The sequence below is a fragment of the Myodes glareolus genome, chromosome 14 (genome assembly GCF_982192425.1).
Source record: "Myodes glareolus chromosome 14, mMyoGla1.1, whole genome shotgun sequence".
NCBI lineage: Eukaryota > Metazoa > Chordata > Mammalia > Rodentia > Cricetidae > Myodes > Myodes glareolus.
This window is the reverse complement of record NC_142039.1, coordinates 14,292,800-14,317,529: the sequence shown is the minus strand read 5'-3', so window position 1 is coordinate 14,317,529 and position 24,730 is coordinate 14,292,800. Positions and strand designations below refer to the sequence as shown.

The window sequence follows — 24,730 nt, the reverse complement described above, 5'->3', positions numbered from 1 at the left end:
GGGTTTCTTTTACATATGAGGGTGCCCTTGTATTTGGGGCATAGATGTTCAATATTGAGATTTATTCTTGATGAATTTTTCCTGAGACTAATATGAAATGTCCTTCTTTGTCTCTTTTGATTGATATTAGTTTGAAGTTTATTTTGTTAGATATTAGGATTGCTACACCAGCTTGTTTCTTAGCTTGTTTCCATTTGATAGGGAAATTTTTTCCCAACCCTTTACTCTGAGACGATGTCTGTCTTTGAGGTTGAGGTGTGTTTCTTGTATGCAGAAGAAGGATGAATTCTGCTTTCGTATCCAATCTGTTAGCCTGTGTCTTTTAATAGGTGAGTTGAGTTCATTTATATTAAGGGATATTAATGACCAGTGATTGCTATCTCCTTTTAATTTAGTTTTCATTGTTGTGATATTAATTTATGTTTTTTTTTTCCTTTCTTTGGGATTTGTTGCTATGAGATCACTTATTGTCTGTTTTTTTTTTTTTGACATAACCAACTTTCTTGGTTTGGAGTTTTCCTTCTAATACTTTGTGTAGGTCTGGGTTTGTGGCTAGGTATGGTTAAATCTGGTTCTGTCATGGAATATCTTGTTTTGTCCTTCTATGGTGATTGAAAGGTTTGCTGGGTATAGTAGTCTGGTCTGGCATCTGTGGTCTCTTAATGTCTGCATAACACTTGACCAAGACCTTCTGGCTTTCCTTTCTCCAGTGAAAGTTCAGGTGTAATTCTGATAGGTCTGTCTTAATATGTTACTTGGCCTTTTTCCTTTGCAGTTCTTAGTATTCTTTCTTTATTCGTTATGTTTAGTGTTTTGATTATTTTGTGGTGATGGGACATTTTCTTTTTGATCCAGGCTATTTGGTGTTCTGTAAGCTTCTGGTATCATCATAGGCATATCTTTCTTTAGTTTGGGAAAGTTTTTTTTCTATAATTTTGTTAAATATATTTTCTGTGCTTTTGAGTTGAACTTCTTCTCCTTCTTCTATACCTATTATTATAAGGTTTGGTCGTTTCATGGTGTCCCATATTTCCTGGATATTTTGGGTTAAACTTTTGTTAGACTGATGAGTCTATTTTCTCTATTGTATCTTCAGTGCTTGAGATTCTCTCTTCTATCTCTTGTATTCTCCTATTTGTGTTTGCATTTATGTTTCCTGATTGTTTTCTCATAATTTCTGTTTCTATAATTACCTTGGCTTGTGTTTTATTTATTGTCTCTATTTCAGTTTTCAAGTCTTGAATAGTTTCTTTCGTATGTTTGATTGCTTTTCTTGGTTTTCTTTAAGGGAATTTGTTGATTTTTTTTCCATTTTTTTTGTCTTTTCCTCCATTTCTTTTAGAGAATTTCCCATTTCCTCTTTAAGAGTCTCAAACGCTCTCCTGAAGTTATTTTATAGGTCGTTTTCCTCTGCTTCATCTATATTTGGTTATTTACATCTTGCTCTTGTAGGGTCTCTAGAGTTTACTTATGTCATGTTGCTCTTTGTGATGTTGCTTGTGTTCTTACCTTTTCTACTTATCCTTTCATCTAATTGGTGTGGTTAGAGCTGTCTCTGACTCTGATAATTAATCTTCTAGGTGCCAGTGGATCCAAGGCTCAGTTGGTTGTTCCTCATGGTACAGTCAGTGTAATAGTAAAAGTAAAATGCTGCAGATTCCCAAGTGGCTGCAGCGGGCAGCAGGCCATGAGGCCATACTGCAGGTCCTCAAAGTGGTGGCAGGCAGTGGGCAGCTGGTCCTGAGTGTAACCAGTTCCAGGCAGGGATGGCACAGTTCCCAGAGTGGTTACAGTGTGCCATGAGTCCCAGGTAGGGCACCATGTGGTGGTTGAGAGACCTTGATTAGGCAGCCCATTCCACAAGGAGACAGAGACAGATGGGCACAGCATGAGACCATGTGGCAGGTCTCTGAAGGCAGCTGGTTCCGGCCAGGGAACATGTGGTGGCGGGTGAGAGATGGAGACATGGATGGACATGCCATGCAGAGTGAGGTTGGATATTTATTTAGTGGGTTATTGAGTGGAAAAGGGAAAAGAGGAGAAGAACAGAGAGAAAGGTAGAGAGAGAGAAAGAGAGAGAGAGAGAAAGAGAGAGAGAGAGAGAGAGAAAGGGGGAAGGGGAGAAGTGGGAAGAAGGGAGAGACAGAAGCTGCCTCTTCAAAACAGAGACTGAAAAAGGAAGGACTCAGGCTGGAAGCAGAAGATCAGCTTACCTTGGCAGACAGGGGAGGGAGTGGACGGGCTTGTCTCTTAAAGGGACAGAACAGATCATTACAGTCAGTGTCACAATTCTAGTTGCCTTGTTGGTCACTCCATGTTCCAGGAAGTTGCTCAGCATCCCTGGGGTTTGCTCTGCTACTATGGGGTTTACTGTCCCAGGCCTGTTCTGGTCTAGGTTGCCAGCTAAGACCTGTTTCTGTAAATGTCCTTGGTCTGAATCTGCTCCTTTGGAGGTCCTTGGCTTGTGGTTGGTCCTACAAAGGTCTGTGGCTCCGATCTTCTCCCTCAGAGATCCCAGACTTGAGTGTACCCTGATGTGCAGAGTACCTGGCTCAAGCCTCCTTCCACAGAGGCCCCAAACTCACACCCAGACCTGTAGAGGGTCCTGGCTCAGGTCTACTTCTTCTCAGGTCCCAGAATCATGCCTGGACCTGCAGCAGTCTCTGGCTCTAGCCCATGTGCTCAACAGTTGCTCCCCTGTACCTGCTCCTGTGGAGTTTGCTGTCTCAGGCCTGCTCTGGCCTAGGTTGCTGGCCCAGTCCTGCTTCTGTAAATATCCCTGGTCTGGATCTGCTCCTGCTCCTGTGGAGTTCACCATCCCAGGCTTGCTCTGGCCCAGGTTGCTGACTTAGTCCTGCTCTTGTCACCCCATAAGTTGTACACTTGTGGGTCTGCCTTTATGAATCTGTCAGATGTATATTTGCTGTACAGTTTTGAGGGCTCCAACACAGAGTCATTTTGACTTGCATTTCCCTGAAGGGTAATGATGTTGAAAAATTCCTTAAATGTCTTTTGGCCATTTGAGTTTCTTCTGTTGAAAATTCTCTGTTAAGATCTGTATCCCATTTTAAAATTGGATTATTTGGTATCTTGATGCCTAGTTTCTTAAGTTCTGTATCTATTTTGAATATCAGTTCTCTGTTAGATGTAGGGTTAGTAAAAATCTTTTTTCATTCTGTAGGCTGCCATTTTGTCTTATTTACTGTGTCCTTTGTTTTCTAAAAGCTTCTTAGTTTCATGAGGTGCCATTTATTAACTGTTGCACTCAGTGTCTGACAGCTGACCTGAACTAGTGGGACCTCACTGATTCTGGACTAATCACTGGGGAACCTACCTAGTACCAAACTAGGTCCTCTAAATGTGAGTGACGGTTCTCTGGCTGGAGTAGTCTGTGAGGCCACTGGCAGTAGGACCAGGACTTTTTATTCCTAGTGCATGAACTGGCAGTTTAAAGTCCATTGCTTATGGAAAGGTACTTTGCTCATCTGAGATATGGGATGGTGAAATCTGGTCCTGCCTCAACTCAATATGCCAGACTTTGTAGAGTCCCCCTGGGAAGCCTTACCTTTTCTGAGGAGTAGATGGGAGGGCTGTGTAGGGGGAGAGTGGGAGGAGGGGCTAGAAGGATGTAAAATGAAATGTATGTAAAATGAAAAAAAAATTTAAAGATAATATTATTAAAAAATTTAGAACACTATTTAGTTATTATACTATAATTGCTAATATAGATTTGTAGCTATTTTGAGCCTATGTTCAATGAACACTAGATCTCTTCACAGAAGGTATGAGTGATTTATAATTCTTTATAATAACACAGTAATCACAATTTTTCTTTCTTGTATTATTGTCATTAATTTTATCCATATATGAGATTATAAATACATATAAGCCCATGCAACTGAATGCACTTTTTCTATCATTTTTTGAACAAATTATTGGGTTTTTTTTAGATCAATTAAAAATAAAGATTTTTCTTTTATCTTCAGTTGGTCTTTTGTTGGAGGAAGGAAACCACTTATTTCCCAGCCACCTGGAAACTTAGACCCGAAAATAATCACACAGAAACTGTGTTATTTAAATCACTGCTTGGCCCATTAGCTCTAGCTTTTTGTTGGGTAACTCTTACATCTTAACTTAACCCATCTCCATTAATCTGTGCTTCACCATGAGGTCATGGCCTATCAGCAAAGTTTCAGCATGTCTGTCTCTGGTGGTGGCTCCATGGCTCCTTATTGTCTCTGCCTGCTCTTTCCCAGCATTCAGTTCAATTTTTCATGCCTACCTAAGTTCTGTCCTATCAACAGGCCAAGTTAGTTTCTTTATTCACCAGTGGTATTCACAGCATATAGAGGGGAATCCCACATCAATATTTTTGCAAAGAATTTTTTTTATTTGTGTAGATCCAAGTTTCTGATCTATGTCATGTTTCTCCTCCCTAATTAATTTCTTTTATTTTTGAAGGGTGGGTCTACTACAGACACATTCTATTTTCTTTTGTTTGCAAGAGTCCTTATTTCTTCCTCACTTTTGACAAACAGCTTTGTCAGGTGCAGAATTCTAGATTGAGAGGTTTTCAGTTTTGTTGTTTTGTTTTCAACACAAACCAAACTCCCTTGGAGTTTTTAATGTGTCAGATTTACACATAAATCCTGAATTTTCACATAAATGATGGCTTGCTTGTAGCTGTTTGAAATGTGTAGTGCAATATTGCAACCTATGTCCAAAATAACACAACAAAAGTTCTCATTCTTCCCTATAAGTTTGAACACACTCACAAAACTTTCCTTGCCCCCACTGCCTAGATTCCCTCTGGTGACTTAACTTCTACAAGATCAACATTTGAGACATCACATGTAAGGGAAACAATTCGATAGTTTTTGTGCCTGTTTAATTTCATGCATTTTCAGTTCCATCAGTCACTGCAAGGCAAGGATCTCACTTATTTTTACTCTGCCATTGCCTTTGAGATGAATAGGTCACTTGGAGCTGGAGAAACTAGGAGCTGATACTACTTTCCATCACGTTAGTAAAGAGGCAGTTGAATATTGTTCAATATTTCTACCTCAATTTATAAGTTATATATGTACTTACATCCATACAAACACAGCATTTGCAGATTCATTTTGTTGATCTGTATTCTAAGGAGACACATTCGAAAGTATCTCAGGGATTCCTACATTCTTCAGGAAGAAACTTAAGTTTTTAATATTGGAGCTGCAGGAACAGCTTCAGCAAAGAGGAGTGGACTGTTTCGCTGAACTGGGCTATCAGGGGAGGAAAGAAACATCCATCTTGTGACCCACTGTAGTTGGAACCTATAATTAGTGGCTGGGGACTCTATCTTTTAAAAGGATAAACTCTAATTGTGGTCCAAATTAAACAGTCTAATGAAAGTAACCACCAAGCAATTGATCAAAACTAATAGGTGAGTAGCTTTGCTTTGCTGTAGTTAAGTAGACCTCTTGTTTGTTTAGCATAAATACTTCAGGGGCTTAACTCAGATTACTGATGTGTCAGAGCCTCTAGGGAAAAGTAGAGCCAATTATTGTTGTGAACTTAGAAAAGAGGAATTGATCTAAAAGTTGGTACAGTTTCTTTTTTTGCTGTTTAATAAATATTGTAACACTCATATGTGTTTCATGCTCTGACAAAGAAAAAAGAAAACTGCAGCTCATGTCAAACAAGGAGACAATAAAAACGAGAGCAGAGAATTTTGTCATTAACATGAGAATTTTCAATGAATTTCTTTTTGAATTGCATATTCAAATTATTAAAATTTTACTTCTTAAAAAATTAGAATGCCAAACTGATGGTTATTATAATCACACTTGCACACTGCAGTCAGTGGTGTCATTAAGACTATCCTAATATTTATGACAGGGATCTGGGAATTCATAATCCATGACTTGGATAGGTGAGATAGTTCCTATATGTTGATTTCTCTCCTGTAAAAATGCTACATTCTGTATTTCATAGCCACTAGATCAACATGGAAGTTATAAGAAATTATTGTCTAAGTGAAGCCCATAAAAATTTTCTCAACCTTAAGTTCTCAACTGGTGTGGGTGTAAATGGTGGATTATACTGTAGAAAACTAACAGTATCATGTGCCTTTCCAGAAAAGATGATCTCATCTTTCCTTGAATATGTTCTACCAAATATTAACAACTATTGAATAGAATTAAATGGCATAATATTTCCATTCTTATCTTTAAATAATTCATTTATTCTTCTTCTTATTTTTTAGTACAAAAATGTCTATTCAGAAGTGAATTCAGTTAGAAGTGAATATTTATTCCTAGGTCTTCATGGTTTCTTCAGCTGCATCCAATGCAGAGAAAGTGCCATGGAGACCTGGGACCAATACAGAGGAGGAGCCATGGAGACCTGGGACCAGTACAGAGGAGGTCCCATGGAGACCTGGGAGGATTCTTAATCTTCACATTGTTTTATTTTCTTTTTAAATACTAATCTGGTTTATTATGTTAACCAGCTTAATATTTATCTGTATTCTTATAGCATCATGTTATATATCATAAAATACACAATAAAAGATTTATAAAACAGAATAAAGGCCTTAAACATAGAAAATGCACATATATGATATGACTAGAAGGATGAAGTATTTTTATTCAATATATTCCAATTATGGTTTCCCCTCCATGATATCCTCCTAGATCCTTCCCTTTTCCTCACTTACTCAATCTATACCTTTTTCTCTCTCATCAGAATACAGTAGTGGTATCCTGCTATAGTAAAATAAGACAAGGAAGAAAGAAGCAAACCAGAATGGGACTAAACAAATAAACAGAAAAGGAAAGAGCCAAAGAAAAGGACGAGGAAAATAAATGTGGAGACACACACATCTGCACACATAGAAAACCCCTAAAAATAAAATCAAAGACCATACCGTATAAACAAAAGATCTATGAGGGAAAAAAAAGAAGCCCAGATAAAGTATTGTGAGACATAAATCTTAAAAAAACAAAACAAACAAACAAACAAAACATTGGGTTCAGTGTTTGTTGGCCATCTTACCTGGGAATTAGGCCTAAAGTGTCATTTGTGTACCCAGTGAGACTCCATTGGAGGAAACCAAGTTTCCCTTTGTCACTTTGTATCAGCTGGAGAGGGATAGGAAGGGGAGTTTGTGTCTGCTTCCCCTCTCAGCACCGGGACCCCATCTGATTTAGTCCTACATAGGCTCTGTGCTTGCTGCGACAGTCTCAGTGAGTTCATACTGCGCCAGAACTTAGTAGTGTGCCGTGGTCTTCTTCCTTGGTGTCCTCTACCCCACAGGCTCTACACTTTTACTGTTACTTCTTCCCAGTATTTCCCTGAGCCCTGAGGGGAGGAATTTGATGGAGACACGCCATTTAGGACTGCGTGTTCCAAGGTCTCTTTCTTTCTACATATTGTCCAGTTCTGAGGCTCTGTGTTTGTTCCCATCTACTGCAAGTGGAGACTTTTCTGATGATGACTGAGCCAGACCCTGATCGATAGGTACAGAAGAATGTCATTAGGAGAAATTTTATTGTTTTGTCCCTTTATCAGAACAACAATACTTGGTTCTTCCTCAGGTCCATGGTCTATCTGTGTCTTGGGTTTTTGGCTACCGAGCACTTCTGGGCATGAGTTCCATCTCATGGAGTGGACCTTAACTTCAATTAGATAGCGATTGGTTACTCCGGTAACTTTTGTGCCACTATCTCACCAGCATATCCTGCAGGCAGGTCACCTTTGTAGATGAAAAGGTTTGGACCTGGGTTGGTGTTTACCTTTCTCCTCTGACAGTGTGCAGAGTACCTTACAGTGCCGTGAACACTAGTCAGTAGGGGTGAAGGCTCTAGGTAGGCACCAGCTCGTCTTCTCCATTATCTTCAGGAATGGAACCTTATAATCAGTTTGTGGAGAGCAACTAATAGCTTTGAGAATAGCCAGAGTTGTTTGGAGGTTTCCATGAGGCCTCTTTGGCCAATAGTTAGATGTAACTCATTCCTGGCACTGAAGGTTTCATTTGGTAGTGATAGATGTCGGTTTGGGGCTTTCTCTCTCCAGTTATGTGTTTTCCAGTTTAGATTTCTTTCATATATTTTTCATATTTATTCCACATATATTTTAAGAACCTTCTACTGCATTAGGTTTCTGTACACCACTCCTTTCCTTGTTTGCTCGTCCCTCTAGACTGAACCCTTGTAGGGAAGGAAAAGTGTCATATAAAGCTACAATTTGATTTTTTAATATGTTTAGTCACTTTAAATTTTAGTCATTAAAATTATGGATTTTATTTTTAAGAAAACAAATAGTTGTCAAAGTATGAGAAAGGAAATACAAATTCAAAGTTGTTTTCCATGGCTGGACAGATGGCTCAACCATTAACTATCTGGCTGATCTTGCAGAGCGCCTGACTTTGATTCTTAGCACCAACATGATAGTTCACAACCATCAGTAACTGTGGTTCTAGTGGATCTAGTCTCTCTGAGCACCATATACATGTGTGGTGCATAGACATGCATGAAGTCATGATATTCATACACATAAAATACAGTAATAAAAATTAAAGTCGTTTTATACAAAATTACACTTCAGACAAATGATGTATACTTCTCCTACTCTGGCTGAAAATGACTGCATTTTTATTGAGGTTGTACTTTAGAAATTAATTAAATTTATTTTTTTCCAACCTCCTACATGCACTCTAATTACCCTTGCCTTTCCTACCTTCATTATTTCTTCTTGTTCGTTTGCATACCCCACCTCCCTACTTGTCCCTTTCCCACACTCATGACTTTTGGGTTTGTTTAATCTGTTCTGACCATCGTGTAGACCCACTCAGGCATCCATAGCTTTGTGAGTTTGTAATTCAGTGACTACACAGAGTCCAGAAGGTGGCATGTCATAGCTTCCCACACCCCTCCCCCCAGTATCTTCTAACTCTTATATGTCTGCTGCTGCCTCCTCTTCAAAGTTTCAAAGTTCTCTGAGCATTAGAAAGGTTTTTTGAGACAAGGTTTCTTTGGAGCCTATCTTGGAAGTAGCTGTTGTAGAACAGCCTGACGTTGAACTCATAGAGATCCGCCTGCCTCTGCCTCCCGAGTGATGAAATTAAAGGCGTGCGCCACCACCACCTGGTGAAAGGTTGATATTTTTATTTAAATTTTTGTACTCACAATATGTTTTAATAATCTTAGTTTCCCTTTCCCAACGGTTCCTAAATTTTCTCACCTCTGACCCCTCCTAACTTCATCATGCCCTCTCACTCTCTCTTGCTCTCATTTTTTCCCTCTCTCTAAATAATAAAAACACAAAAAAAAAAACAAAGGTCAAAACAAACAACACGAGGAAACTAAGACACGTGAAATAGAAGTCATACTCGGGTTCTGCAAACCCATACTATTAAAGTGTTCAAGAACGTCACGAGCCCTGGGGAAAACATATTAGTATTCTTCTGCTAAATGAACAAAGCAATAAAATGACTCCTGATGAGATGTTGCTATCCTCATAGAACAGTTCATCATCACTCAACCAGAAAAGCTTCTGCTTACAGTAGATAGCAACTAATGCAGAGACCCACAACTGGACTAGATGCAGAAGGTGAGAGGCTTACAGCACCCAGCCCATATTGGGATGTCTTTATCGGAGCTCTTTCTTCAGGCCCAGGGAGCTATACAAAGGAGGAGCTGGGAGACTGCAAGAGCAGAGGTAGTGATCAGTTCCAAGGAAACAGATACAACAAGGATGATACATTTACGACATGTGTCTTACGTGCAATAAGAAAATAAATGGTGGGTTACTCCAATAACATCTGTGCCACGGTTGGCAGGTCATTGCTGTGGATCACATTGTACCTGGGGTCACAACTAGATGCTTAAAAGTATAAATAAAATTTCATTTAAAATATGGTCATCCCCCCCGAAAAAAAATACTGGAGTAGCTCAGAGACCAGGAAAATAAAAGGAGACCCTAAGGGTGGCAGAAGGAGTCCTATGGAGGAAGATGTAGTAGGATACAGGTACTGTGAAGGAAGGAATGAGAAATGGGGGAGGGAGAGAGAAGGAGGAGAGATAAATACGACTAGATATGCTTGAAAAAAGTCATAGGGGTTATATCATTTTATGTTTACTTAAAATTATATATGTATGACCGTAAGTTTTCTCTGTCTCCTTGATCCCCCTGGACTGGTTTCTGTCCTGCTCACTAGTTCCCATAGTTGTTTATAAAATAATTATTCAGGGGCTAACATACTAAATATAATTGTTTGGCCAGTGACTTAGGCCTCTTACTGGCTAGCTCTAACTATAAATTAACCCATTTCTAGTAGTTTATGTTTTACCATGAGGCTCATGGCTTACAGGGAAAGTTCGGACCTCTTTTTCCTTTGTTGGCTACGTGGCGTCTCTTCGACTCTGCCTATTCTCTCCCTCTGTATCTTTGTTTAAACTTCCTGCGTAGCTTTTTTCTGCTAAGCCATTGGTCAAGAACCTTATTTACCTGCGAATAAAACAACACATAACCAGAAGGACATCCCACATCATACATGAGTGATGATACAGCCCCACGAGTCATATTTCTCTAAGAGAAGCTCTAGTGCCAGATGTGGGAAACCTCCCTCCAAGTTTGTAGTTGAGGGGAATTCAAGAGACTCTCAAAACAATGAAGGATATTGTCATTGCCCTCCATTGCCTCCTGGATCATGAAGGTAAGTCTCTATTGCTGGAGACAACACACACTTTGGACACATGACTTATTTATTCTTGTTTATATTGAGTTCTTTTGTTAATTCTTGATTTGATGTATTTAAACTAAGATTTCACAGTTTACTCCTACAAACATAAATTGCTATGAAAACTGGTTTTTAACAAATTCTTACTAAACACTGTGTGTGTGCCATGCAACATTGTCAGTATTTAATTTGGAACTTGAGAGTGAACAAGAGTCTGATATTGAGAAGTCTGTACTTAACAAGAAAAAAAAATACCCACACATTTTCCAGTTGTGAATCTCTTTGTTAATTTCCATCTACTGCAAGAAGCTTCACTGATGAGAACATGCAAAATACATAATACATTAGCACACTTGTATTCTTGTGTAATAGGGAACATGGAAAGTTTGAAATAGGGGAGCTAATATGAGAAACAGAGTAAGAAGTGAGCAAAGACTGCCCACCACCACAATATCACTGGATGTCATTTTTTCCTTTGAGTGTCTTCCTAGGACGGAAATGGGAAAGGGGAATGCCATTTATTTGAGAAAGAACATCCATTTTCTTTTGTGCCAAGACACCAAAATTTCTGATTCTTGGGTTTTAGGATGCCAGGATTCATCTTAGCATCTTCTGTCCACTACTTGCCAAATATCTCTGTTGGAAGTGATACCACTAACTATTCTTAGAGAATCTGAAAGGGTAATAGTTGAGTAAAGGGGGCTTGAGAGATGGCTCAGTGAGTAAGAAGATTTGTTCTGCAAGCATGAAGACTTGTTTAGAATCAGTAACATCCACATAGAAATCCAAGCTTGGCTATACGTGTGTGTAACCCCAGAACTGGACAGAGCAGAAAAACAGATTCTGAGTGGTCCCTGAGAAACCAGTCTAGTTGTGATCTCATTAAGTGAGAAACTCTGTATTAAGACAATACAGTCAGGAGGGATAGAAAAAAATACTCATTTCCTGCGTTATTCTCCTCGTGGTGGGGTGCGGAGAACAGGGAGAGGAGGGGGAAGGAAGGGGAGAGAATAGAGATAGACGGATAGACACAGAGAAAGAAAGAGATAAAAATACACATACATGCACACACAAGGGGGAGGAGAATAAAAATGGGAACAGCTAGACAGTAAAAAATCCCTCAAAACTTTTACCTTGCAAAGAGGGGCAAGAAATTACGTAGTGAAATAAAATGGAAATCATAAAAAAAATTTAAAAATAAGTTCTGAGAAATAATGGCATATTTGCATGTAGATGAAAATAATTCAGTACAACACACACACACACACACACACACACACACACACGATGATAAAGGGCACAGAAAAACATTCTGAAGTAATGCTGTGGAAGTGGGATTGGATAGACTCTGGTACCCAGGGATTATCTTCAAAGAAGGGCATGCATGACTCCACTATGAAAAGGGTGAAAGCATAACAGTCAATGGGTGCAAAGGGCAGAGGATTATATGCAGGTGATGTGATAATAAGTATCACATAAAGCCCAATTTAAAATTTTAAGGCTTTTAAATAGTATAGGATGCAGCCTGTATTGCTTAGGGATTGACCTGATTGGATGATTGGGAATGAAGAAACAACAGACACACATATTTAAAAAAAAGAAACCTGGGATTGGGTAGGCCATGCAATCTAATGAAGAGGCACCAGCAACAGCCTGGAAATACAGAGCAAGAGGAGGGTTAGATAATTTTGGTAGAATTAGGGGAGCAGAATCAGACTGTAGTCATCATTAACATCTGTACTTGAAGCAGAGAGAGATTTGCCTTCTTTCTGAGCCTGATCCAGAGGAAACTTTTGCCGTTCCAGACTGAGGCACAGTCAAGCTCCCATTATTTGCTGATGATATGATAGTTTACATAAGCGACCCCAAAAATTCCACCAAGGAACTTCTACAACTTAAACACTTTCAGCAATGTAGCAGGATACAAGATTAACTCAAAAAAATCAAGAGCTCTCCTTTACACAGATGATAAATGGGCCGAGAAAGAAACCAGGAACATCACCCTTCACAATAGCCACAAATCGCTTAAAATATCTCAGAGTAACTCTAACTATACAAGTGGGAGACTTGTATGACAAGAACTTTAAATCTTTGAAGAAAGAAATTGAAGAAGACACCAGTCTGAGGCACGGTGGTCCTTGGCATAGCTTTGCTCATGTCTACAACACACACACATTCACTCAGGACTCCATTCGCTCCCTGAAGCTAGGGAAGAGAAGCAATGGTGGATGTATCCACATGGAACCAAGACATCCAGGGGGGACGTGAGGAAGGGAAGAAGACACCGAAGTGGATGAGGAGAACGAGAGGATACAGGATCGAAGTTGTGGTGGTTGTGGTAGTCATGAAAGAGGGGTGGGGTGAAAGCAAGGCGAGAAGAGGGGCTTTAATGTTGGGCGATGGTGGTCATGGAACAGAACGAAGAAAATCGGTGTCTTGGGGAAGTTTTGCAATACATGAGGATTTCTTGGGTATAACCACGATAATATAAGGTTATTGCTGGAGAGTAGTCCTTGGGATTGGAAGCTCAAGGGATTAAAAGACTGCCTTGTTTTACATTGATTTTTTCCAAAACTATTGGGGAGAATAACCATGAAAAAGGTTAAAGGTATAAATACATGGTTCCCATGAAACAGACTTACTAAGAAGAGGGAAGCGGTAAATATAACATAAGGCATGACTGAAGGTAAAAGCTGAGGGGAAGGAGAGTGTTCTGGAAACTCCATTGCAGGACTTTTACGTTTTCCCATTCTTAGTGCTGTGGGACTGAGAGCAGAGCCTGCCACCCATCTGGTGAAGAATAAAATCACAAACACAGAAATAAACTTGGGGGCAAAGAAGTATGCTGATGGTGAGTTATGGGCTCAGAGCGTATTTGGGGACCCGGTAGAATTACGGTGGGCAGGGGAGATAAAAGATGTGAGGTAGTGAAGAGGTAAAACGCTAGAGAGTAGAGTGACCTGGAATCTTAAGGCTTGGGGTTACTGATAAAGTTACTGATATTGCTAAAATTGTCTCAGTGGCGAGACCAAGGTTTATGTGATTAGGAAGACCCCGGGGTGTTTTAGGCCTCACTGTTATCTAGAAATAGGATACGAGGACCACTCTTGATTCTCTCATACGGAGGTGAATCTGGGTCGCTGCAAGGCATTCTGATCCCAGTTGAGGGCCTTCCAATGATGACTCTGGCGATTGCAACACATGAGAAATCTTTTCACCCATGATGTGTTTTATGTATAATACAGTCAAAATGGGTCCAACCAAGAATTTTGATCTTTCCATCTATCTTTGAGATGTTATTGTTTTTTTTTCATTTTATGGTTTTATTAATTTTATGTCATTGGGCCAGGCCCAGATATCGTGTAAAACAGGTGCTCCTCAGCCACTCTTGTGGGACTGTTCATGTTTGCTTTGAGGCTTGACTGTCCATGAATAAAGGATGACAGTTTTTGATCCACCTTTCTCTACCTTCCCAATGCTGGAATTACAGGCAAATATTGCCTCTCCTGGTTTATGGAGTGTTGAGGACTGAACCTCAGGCTTTGTTCGTGCTAGGTGAGCACTAAACCAGCTGAGCCACATCTCCAGTCCCAAATGCATCATTAAAATGCTATATGGGTTTGATTTGAGCATGATCTGTCCTGCTCATATTTTTCTCTGGCACCACAAAGTGTATTTAAATAAAAAGACTTATGAACACAGAGGGGAAATACATTGCAAAACCACAGTAGTAATTTGCTTCTGAGTGACAGATTTTCATAAATGCCATATTTTCTAACACAAAAACTGATTCTACATTAAATATATTGTAAGGTTTTCATTGTATCCTTTGGTGATGTCTGCAAGTAATTAGTGACTTTACTTTGAAAAGGTGTGTGTGTTTAAATATTGTTTCATTTTTCCCCATTCATTCTATTGAAATAAAGTGACTATGTCTCCAAGGTTTTGCTTCCTAACCTTAATCATATTTTTATATTTTAATTTTGCTCATAGTCATTTAAACTTTAGGTTAGTCCTTTCAGTTTGCCACCTCCCACAGTGATTCACCAGACCATGTGGCTAGCAGTGATGTTCACAAAGATTATGATTTTTTGGGGGACAGATTTCTCTTGTCCAGCCAATTCTCAGCAGGAAAAAAAGAAAACATGGACTCCTTATTGAACAATTGACACTTTGCATATACTTCCTCAAGTCGCCATATGCCAAAAAAACTCCACTATGCATTAATTCTAATTATGTGGTAACAACATCTATTTATACTGTTCAACAAGCAGCTCTCTAGGCAAACAAACAAACAAACAAACAAAAAAACCAACAAAACAAGCCACACTTTAACCCACTGGTATCAGGGACTTATTTAAGTGTGAATAAAAAATAAAATGTTTAATAGGTTAATATATCAGGAAAACCTAACTATTTCATTATTAAACAATATTTCATATTGTTTTCCAGCCAGTCATGTTTCTGGAGTTTGGTTTTTCAAGGCTCTATACTTTGGAAAGTCATAAATAGCAATAGCGAGAAGTGGGACAGAATTGATTCACCCCATACTATAGAAAAATTAATATCCAAACTATAGGTTTATCTTCACTAATGAAGGCTGCTGGCAAGCATGGCATTGACTTTTTAAAAATATATATGCAATACATGCTTTATTTATATGTTATTATAGAAGGCTCGCTGGAGCCAAGGAAATCAGAAGGGAATGAATTTTCTTTTTTCCACATATTGTCAGTTTGTAAGTTATGAGGCCCCAAAATAAAACCAATGAATCAGCATCACAAGAAATAAAATGGAGTTAGGGACAACTCTTTCCACAGTGGACATGAAAAAATTACAGTCAAGTGTCCAAATTGAAAAATGGACACTTTCTGGAAGCATATCTGTTGTTACCTATTTTGAGGAATTTTTGGAAATACTTCTCATTTGTCTCATTTCTTTCATGCACATAAAGTCAGGGTGGAAGTTAGTTATGTAATTTTTTTGGCAACTTATTCATAAACTCATTCTTAGATTCCCAACTGACTATATCATTTTATTATCTGCTAGATATAAAAGGCACTTTGGTTACCTGATGGCTTCATTTATCAATAGTCTCCCATTTATCTAACTTCAGAATCACCTAGGAAACACACTGCTGACCATTTCTGTGATGGCCTCTCCAGAGCACAACCAGGGAAGGAAGAGGAAGTATAAACATGAGTGGCGTCTTTCCATGGGTTGGGGAGAAGAAGGCGAACCAATGATCACGCTACTTCCTGACTGAGTATGCAACAGAAGCAGCCTCCTCCTCTTCCTGCAGTCATGCCTTTCCTGCCAGAATAGATTGGATTCCCTCAGTCCAGTGAACCCAAATAAACCCTCCTTTCCTTCTTCCTCTCCTTCCTTCCATGCCTAGTTTTTCTTAATGTATTTGACCACAGCAATGAAAAAATTAACTGATACAGTATTCTAAATTTCTTACATTTTTCTTTATACATTTTTCTTTAATACAGTCTACTTTTTATTAAATGATAATTAAAGAATAATTTTCTTCTTCCCATTCAATTAAATGCTAAGCTTCCCTGCCTGTAGTATACTTCCTTTAATTATATATAACTACTACCTTATCACATGTTGCTTAAATATTATTTTTTATGTTGTTGTACCAATGATAGATATACTGTTTAGTTTTTAAGCTTCTAGAGGATAATTCACCAAATTATTGTGATAGGTTTACTGAAATAGCTGGGTTCATAATGCATATATTGATACTTTGGGGATCTTTTGAGACAGTGCTAGTTAATGAGTTTGGATAGATGAAGACAGTTACTTTAAGAACAGCATTCTAGATGAGGGTGGTGGTGTAGGCCTACAATCGCATCTCTTCAGGGGTGGATCCAGGAAGACCAAGACTTCAATGTCATCTTCTGCTACAAAGAAGGTTTGAAGCCTGCCCGGTCTACATGGGACCTTACCTCAAAACATAAGCATTGGCATTCTTTTGTTCTAAGAAGTAGTGAACTGCATGTGTGGGAAATCCCATTATGTCAGTTAGGATTGGTATCTTCATGAACTGAAACTCCAAAAATAATAGTGTAGGGGGCTGGAGAGATGGCTCAGAGGTTAAGAGCATTGCCTGCTCTTCCAAAGGTCCTGAGTTCAATTCCCAGCAACCACATGGTGGCTCACAACCATCTGTAATGGGGTCTGGTGCCCTCTTCTGGCCTGCAGGCATACACACAGACAGAATATTGTATACATAATAAATAAATAAATATTTTAAAAAAATAATAGTGTAATAGCAGTTTAAATAAAACAGAAATAATTTTCTCATATAGCAAGAAATTCAGAACCAGAAACCCAAGGCTTTAGTAGTTGTTCAGCAATGTCATCTCGCCACATGCTTCTGCCTGTCTACTGCTCCCCATATAGGCCTTTATGCTTGGGTTCCTCACCTGAACCTAAGGAGCCTTCTTCACTGAAAGTCATCCTACCTGTCATATTCCAGGGCTGACAAGGACACCAGAGAGGGAAAACAGTGGATGGCAGCGGACTGCAGTGGAAGAAGACTTCACAGGTATGAAAGCCTTGGCTTCCATGGGAGTGGTGCTCATTCTATTGTAGAATGTTAATTATCATCTAATGTCCTCCTTAAAACTTTGGGGTGTTGCATGTCTTTATGGAGACTGTATTCTGTTTGCTCTCCCATTGTTCATTGCAGGCAGGAGTGGCTTCAGGTCCAGTTTTCTCAATGGGATGGAAATTGGAATGATCCATGTACTTTGTAGGCCAGTGTCTGGGAGGAATAATGGATTTGTTTCCCACAATTATCTTCTATGGCTGTCAGCAGAACTTAGAATATTCATGACTCTAGACAATGACAGAGCCATAAGGTGAATTTCATGGTTTTCACTGTCTCTATGAATTGGAGAGCCACCATTAGCTAGTAACACATACATAGGGATAATAAGAAATTATCACAATGTTAAGATTCTGATAATTATGGGTCAGCCAATTTTAATTAATAAATATCTCATACAGAGTCTGCCAAAGTTGATACTTCTTTAGTTAATCTGAAAAGGTTCTATAAAAAAGATCAAGAGTTGGAGAGATGGTTCAGTGGGTCAAGTGTGTTTGCCATATGAGCACAGATATCTAAGTTTGGATCTCAATACCCACACAACATCCATACAGAGTGATGTGCACCTGTAACAACACTGCCTGCAGGGTGGATAAGGAGCTCTCTGGCCACCAGACCATCTGGCTAAAATAGCAAACTCAAAGGGGAGAGACATTGAGGAAGACAATGAACATCAACCTATGGCCTCTAGACACTAACTCATTCAAGTACAGAGAGAAAGAGAGAGAGAGAGACCATCCCTTCACACTCTATCCTCTGATAAGTACTAAAGAAAATATTGGGAATATGTTCTATTCTATTTTTCATGTTCTATTCTTATTTCATGATTATCAAACCATGATAAGACATATTCCAGTTTTGTTTTCTTTTCCTACCAAAAGAAAGAAAAAAAAAGAAAAGAAACTGAAATGATAGATTGGAATTATATTTACAAGTGTTTGTCCTTATTATTCCTATAATATTCTTTAATGTTTTATTAGCTGTTTTTCTGTTGTTCTGTTAAATCACCATGACCATGTCTACCTACAGAAGAGATAGTTTATTTCGCTTAAGGCTTAGATTCCATAGTGGTGGGAATAGCAACGCAACTGAAATGTATTGCTGAGAACAGAGACAGCAAAGGACAAATGGTCTCCAAACCATCCTCCAGTGACACACTCCTTCCATCAAGGCCACATCTCCTCAACCTCTGCAGACACTGCCACCACCCGGGGATCGAGTATTCAAATGTCCAAGAACATGGGGCACATACCCAAACTACCACAAAAGGATTATAGCTGCTTCTGCAGTCCTTCGTGACTTCCTGTCTGTTAATATGCTGTTGTCCATACTGCTGTGACTAGAACAATCTTACTTCCATCTTCAGAGTAAAAACGCAGAATTACACATTTGCATTTTACCTCCAACTGAAAACAAGGAAGCTTACAGATGTTGACAGATTTTTAGGGAATAAACGGGCAGAAAGCACAAACAATGTGTACATACATAGGCAAGGATATGTCTCCTAATCTGTGCGGCATCAAACAATGGTAACAAAACAGAAGCCACTGGGTAAAGAGTCAGAATACAGAATAATCACCAAGTTTGAGATAAATAAAAGCATGATTAAAAAACTTGATGAGCATGCTAATATAGAATATCAGGATTAGTACATGAATTGATTTTGTGTGCCTTGTTGACATTCAGACACAATAAGCAGGAAAGAGATGAACCATCAGATAACACAAAGCCAAAATCCAAACGTGTTATTAAATAAACTTAAAGATACATATAGTTCTACAGAAATAAAGCAGGTCTATCAGGCATGACAATGAGGATGATTATATGTCAATAATGTTAGATGTCTTAAAAGAGAGAGGTGAATTCTTGTCTTCTGGAGGATACAGCTTACTAAGGCTTCACCATAAAATAAATATGAACAGATTTTAAATAGTAATGAGAAGTAATCAAAATCCTGTCAACAGCAACAGCATCAACAAGAGGACCAGGCTCTCACTGGAGAGTGATGCCAAAGATTTAAAAAGTGATACTAATCCATCTAAGTCGCAAAAAAAAGAAAGAAAGAAAGAAAAAGAAAAGAAACGAAACACATTCAAGAGACCAGCATTATCAAAACCAGACAAAGTATGAAAAATAAGAAAGAAATCCCTATAAGAAAGAAAACCCTGAGCCAATATCATTAATGGTTATAAATAAAGAACCCAACCAAATACTGGCAAGGTGAATTCAGCAGCACACACTTATAAAGAACACACACAAGGACCATATGGAATTTATCACTGGGCTGGAAAGTTGGCCTAGCATATAACAATCTTTTAATAAGATGCACCACATGAATGGAATATAGGATTAAAATCACTTGATTATCTCAATAAGTATAAAAAAAAGTTTAAATAAAACTCAGGGCCATCTCATTAGGAACTCTCAGCAAACTAAGAATAGGAGGAAATGATTGCAGAAATCTTGTCTGGATGGGAGACCAGGATAAACATGACTCCAGGAACAAAATTCATCTTAGGCACAGAATTCCAAGGTCCCAACAGTGTGTGGTTCTCCTGCTGCACTGAGGAGAGTGTCCCTGGGACTCAAGGAAGCTTTCGTGAGAGCACAGACAAGGGCTGAGAGCAGGAAGATGTGAAGAGTAAGACAGAGATGTCTGTGGAGCTTCCCCAAGACTGCACTGAGGACTGAACTGCACTGGCACACAATCTGACCCTACCAGAGAGTCACTGATGAAGTGCTCTCAGTGAAAGACGATACTACAAGCTAAAAGGTGATGCAGGAGGTTAGAGCTGGGATTCAATCTACATGAAGTGCTGTTGCAACAGCTTGATCCAAAAGGAAGTGTTAGACGAATTTTAATTAAAATATAAGAAATCAAAATGACTAGAATATTCGGATTATCACAAAGCTATCACATACTTTGAAACTGATTTCATTGAAACCTTATATTAATAAAGAGCAAATGTCTCTAATCAATAATGGTAGCTTTAATCTTAAATCAGATACAAGACAGAAATATTCAATAATTCCACGATAAGCAGAAAGAAGGAAATAACAAAGACCGCACTAGAAACCAATGAAATAGAATGGAGGAAAACAAACTGAAAAACCGTTTAAGCCAAAAGCTGATTAAAATAGTCAACAGAGCCCTGGAAGAGGGCTCAGATAGGAAGGAATGTGTCACAAACCTGAAATCTGACCTGAGTTCAATCCCCAGAATTCCCACGCAGAGAATTGACCTGCAAATTGTCTCCAGCCCCTCCCCCAGCAACACAAATAAGTGCAATTTAAAATATTTAAGGGCTGCTAAGATAGCTTCTCAGATAAAAGTGTTTGCTACCAAGTTTGACCACCTGAGTTCAATCCCACAACTCACACGATGGAAAGAACTGAGTCATACAAGTTATCCTGCATCCTTCAATGACCTCAACATGCTCACAGAGGCACACATTTGGAAAGACAGATAACATGTACATGCACCGATATTCAAACAACTGGCAAGACACACATACATACATGCAAACACATACAGAGAAAGAAGATTTCAAAATGAAAAATAAATAAATTGGTAGGTTAATTTATAAGTCAAAATGAATTTACTTAGTAAAATCTATGAAAATTGAACTTCCTCTTCTCCCATCTTAAAACTTGGAGCCATTACTGTGAACCTAGAACAAAGAGAAGAGAATAGTAAAAGTTGGGTGATAGGTGTAGAAGGGTGAGTTGGTGTTGAAGCCAGTTCAGCAAACACAACGTATTAGATCATGATAAGACGTATTGCAAACACTGTACAGGTCTTGTTTCACAAATATAGAATATTTCAAACTCTATTCATGAAAATTTGTACATTTTGATATTTTCATTATTGGAAATAAATGAACTGAAAAGGTGATTTAAATCTATGTCAGAAGGAGTTCAGGTAGTTTGGAAGTTCAGGATAAGGGGATAGGTAGAATTTGAGTGTGTCATATATATGTATGAAATTATCAAAGGATAAATTTTTAAAATCTAGCAAGCCAGTAATCATCATTGTATTATGAGAAAGAAAAATAATATTGTAATGACAGTAATAGAGAAGGAGCCATTATACTGCATGAATGTAGAGGATAAACCCTAAAAACTAGAGAAATACTTATAGAAATATCTAAAAGAGAATAATGCAAACAGATTGGGAGAATAGATGTATAGGGGGATAAAATCATAAGAAAATAATACTTATGGATGTTTGGTACATGTGAACATCTTCATCTTTTTTAAATAAAGAAAATAAAATAAACAAAATTTTATTCAAAAAATAGAAACCTTGAATGCAGTTAGGACTTTGCCAGAAGGCCCTCCCAACACAGTCTTCCCACCTGGAGTGATGGGTGGTGTCTATGAAATCCTCTTATAATTTTAAGAAGTAGAATTTGAGCCACAAACTGGAACTATTCATAACCTGACCAAGCACAGAAAAGAAACCTTGGTAATCCATTTATGAAGGTGGCTGTTAAAATCCTAAATAACACAAGAAGCTGAAATCCAGCTATATTATATATTAAAGAATGATCCAATATAATCAAATAGGGCTTATTCTAGAATTGCAAGGGTAACTTTTCCTCCTGAGTTCTCTATTTTCTTCCATCTACTACAAAACACCTCTCTGTAATGTATTGGTGAGAGAAGCATAGAATTTTTTTAAATCCCTGGGCAGGGCAATATCTCTGGTCCCTGAATGGTCGTAGAAGCAGCTGTAGATGTAACCGATAGGACAAGGTTATCTTTGAGATAGCACAAGCAGAAGCAGACCTTAGACAAAGAGACTTGAGTAACTCACTATCAACAGAACAGGTGTATTCATTTCCTTGAGAATTTTCCAAGATGTATAGATTTTTTGTTACACATAATCTCATGGCTAATACATATCCATGAGGATAAAATTAAAGTGAAATACACTGGGGAGTTATTTAGTGTGTGATCCAAGATGTCTCTGGCATTTGACTGAAAATCTGGCCTTTGACTAGAAGCTACTGCCCTTTAACATATTCCTAGACCTGGTTCGGGTCACAGAGAGTTTACTGGGTTTCCTAAACAATTCTACTGCAGAGGGTAAGCGTCTCTGATGACAGTTACTCCTAGCTTTTGCTCAGGTACGTGAAGCTACTGTCTTCATATTACTACGAGGGAAAGGAAGTTCTCACCAAAGCGCATGTTGCCTTGGTGCCTATGTGATAGTGGTGAGAGATGGGACCTAGTAGGAAGTGTCTGGGTTATGACAATGCAGTCCCAATAAATGGACAAGTGACTTTCTTGCATGTGTAAGCGCTTTCATTTGCAGAATGATAATCTCTGCATGAATAGATTACTATAAACTGAATCTGTCCCCACGGCTTTACCTCGTCGGCTTGCCTATGTGTACTCTGCTACTTCCTTCCATGAGGCGAAGAAGCAGGAGGCTCTCAGACATTCTTTGACAAAGTGAATGTCTCTCCTTTATAAACTATCTATTCTTAGGGAGATATTCTGTTGCAGCGAAAGAAAGTAGGATTGTGTGGCATATTAAGATGCAGCCAAGACATTTCTAGATAGTAGAGTAAGATCTCTTATGATACATAGAAGATAAGGCTCATTAGCTGTAAGAAACTTGACATTAATAGACAGCTCATTTTTCCTGAACACCTTTACTAGGTTCTGAATATGCCTAAGAGAGGAACCAAGGAGCTAGACTTACAGTGTCCAAAGAAATAACTTCTTTTTTTTTAAATGTAATATGAACATATTTATTAGGATGCTCAAGAATGAACAACATTATTTTCACTCTCTTCATGTGATAAAGAATACATTTGACCCATGTTGAGGGAGGAAAGGGACAGGACTCCCAAAGTGGGTATCAAACAGCCCCACAAGAAATCCCCATTCAGCGAAGGGCAGGATGTCCCTGATAGCATTTTCTGCTCTAAGTTCCAGCCCCGGTACTCTTTACTCCAACTATTCTGTCCTTGTCACTCTTCAAGATTCACGCAGTCAAACTCAGGCCACCTCTGAGTCTGCAGACCACAGCTTTGAATTGTTACTGCCTTGATACCCTCAGTAGGGAATGGGGTAAGAATAGAAGATTACACATATCAAAAACACAACATTTATAAATGGCACTTGGACGTAGGTTTAACATTATCAGACTTTCTCTTCAAATGACAGTGGGTGGGAGGGGCTGCTTTCTAAAGAAAGATTTTCAGTCATGGCAGCATTTATGGAGATCTCATATGCAAAGGCATGAGACCAGTGTTACTGTCATCTTGTCTTGCACAGAGGAATGAATTTGCAGATGAAAGTAGACACTATTCCTTGGCTTAGGTTTTTCCTGGTTCTTCCCAGTTAAACTGTGACGTTCTGCCTCTCACGTAACTTAGATATCATCTCACTTAGATTAAGTGAAACAGATTAAAAAATGGTAGTAGAGGATGGAGAGATGGGACAGAACAACCCTGTAAGACTATAAAAAAATACAAAAACCAGATGTAGTACAATATTTATAATAGAAACTGGCCGAAAACACTACATGCTAACAGACGGTATGATACAGAATAGGGTGGGAGCAGACAGGAAGGGCAGAGCCACAGGCTACACCAGGAGCCTTTCAATAGACTGCTGGATGGATTGGATCTGCTGCTTTAGCTGGGAGCCTTCTTTGATGGTAACAGAACAGGCGATGACGGGTCAGGAGACCCCACAGGCCCGTCCTAGGGCCTGCTTGGAGCGCATGAATACACAGGGGACATTCTTGTCTTCACACAGCAGTGGGAGGTGCAGGATGATCTCCAAGGGCTCAGCGTCTGCTGCCATCACGATGAACTCAGAGATGCCTCTGTTGAGGGTTTTGGTGGTTTCATTGGCTCCTTTCCGAAGCTGCTTGTAGTTGCACGACTGCTGAACAAGGTCCAGCAGCTTCTTGGTGAGATGGGCATCTGCGAGGGGATAGGCCTTCGGGTTCACATCAGCCACTGTCATGGCTGCGGTGCGCCGGCCCCGCCGCGGGTCGAGAACAGCCGAGCTCCGACAGACTGAAAGCGCCGCACGGAAAGACTAGCGGAAGTCACTTTCTGCACAGGAGGAAGCGGAAGTGATGTCCAAGAAATAACTTCTTAATGAGAAAGATTCTCAGGGTAAAGGGACGGCACAGTCGTAATCTCAGTCCAAAGTCAAAGAGTAAGAGAACCGGAGAAGAGACAGCCAAGGCTAAGCACAGAAAGAGCGCATGAAGCTGAAGCTTGGGTGCCAGAAAGTATGCAAATTCAAAGAAGAAAAGACAACTAAAATAAAACAGAGGTCTGTAAACATGTGGAGCTGGGATACTGAAAGGAAGATAGATAGGGAATGAGACAGGAAAATCATCGTGTGAAGAA

At 39.1% G+C, this 24,730-nt stretch overlaps 1 protein-coding gene across 1 annotated transcript; it reads right to left on the bottom strand.

The window, feature by feature from the left end:
- Positions 1-23,844: 23,844 nt before the first annotated feature.
- LOC125417387 (NHP2-like protein 1) lies at positions 23,845-24,431 on the bottom strand. The gene has a single exon (XM_085699063.2). The coding sequence runs from the start codon at positions 24,333-24,335 to the stop codon at positions 24,045-24,047; it is 291 nt and encodes a 96-aa protein (XP_085555189.1). The 5' UTR covers positions 24,336-24,431; the 3' UTR covers positions 23,845-24,044.
- Positions 24,432-24,730: the final 299 nt, after the last annotated feature.

Excerpts from the sequence above, each read along its gene's own strand:
- LOC125417387 (XM_085699063.2), bottom strand. The coding sequence starts at position 24,335 with ATGACAGTGGCTGATGTGAACCCGAAGGCCTATCCCCTCGCAGATGCC.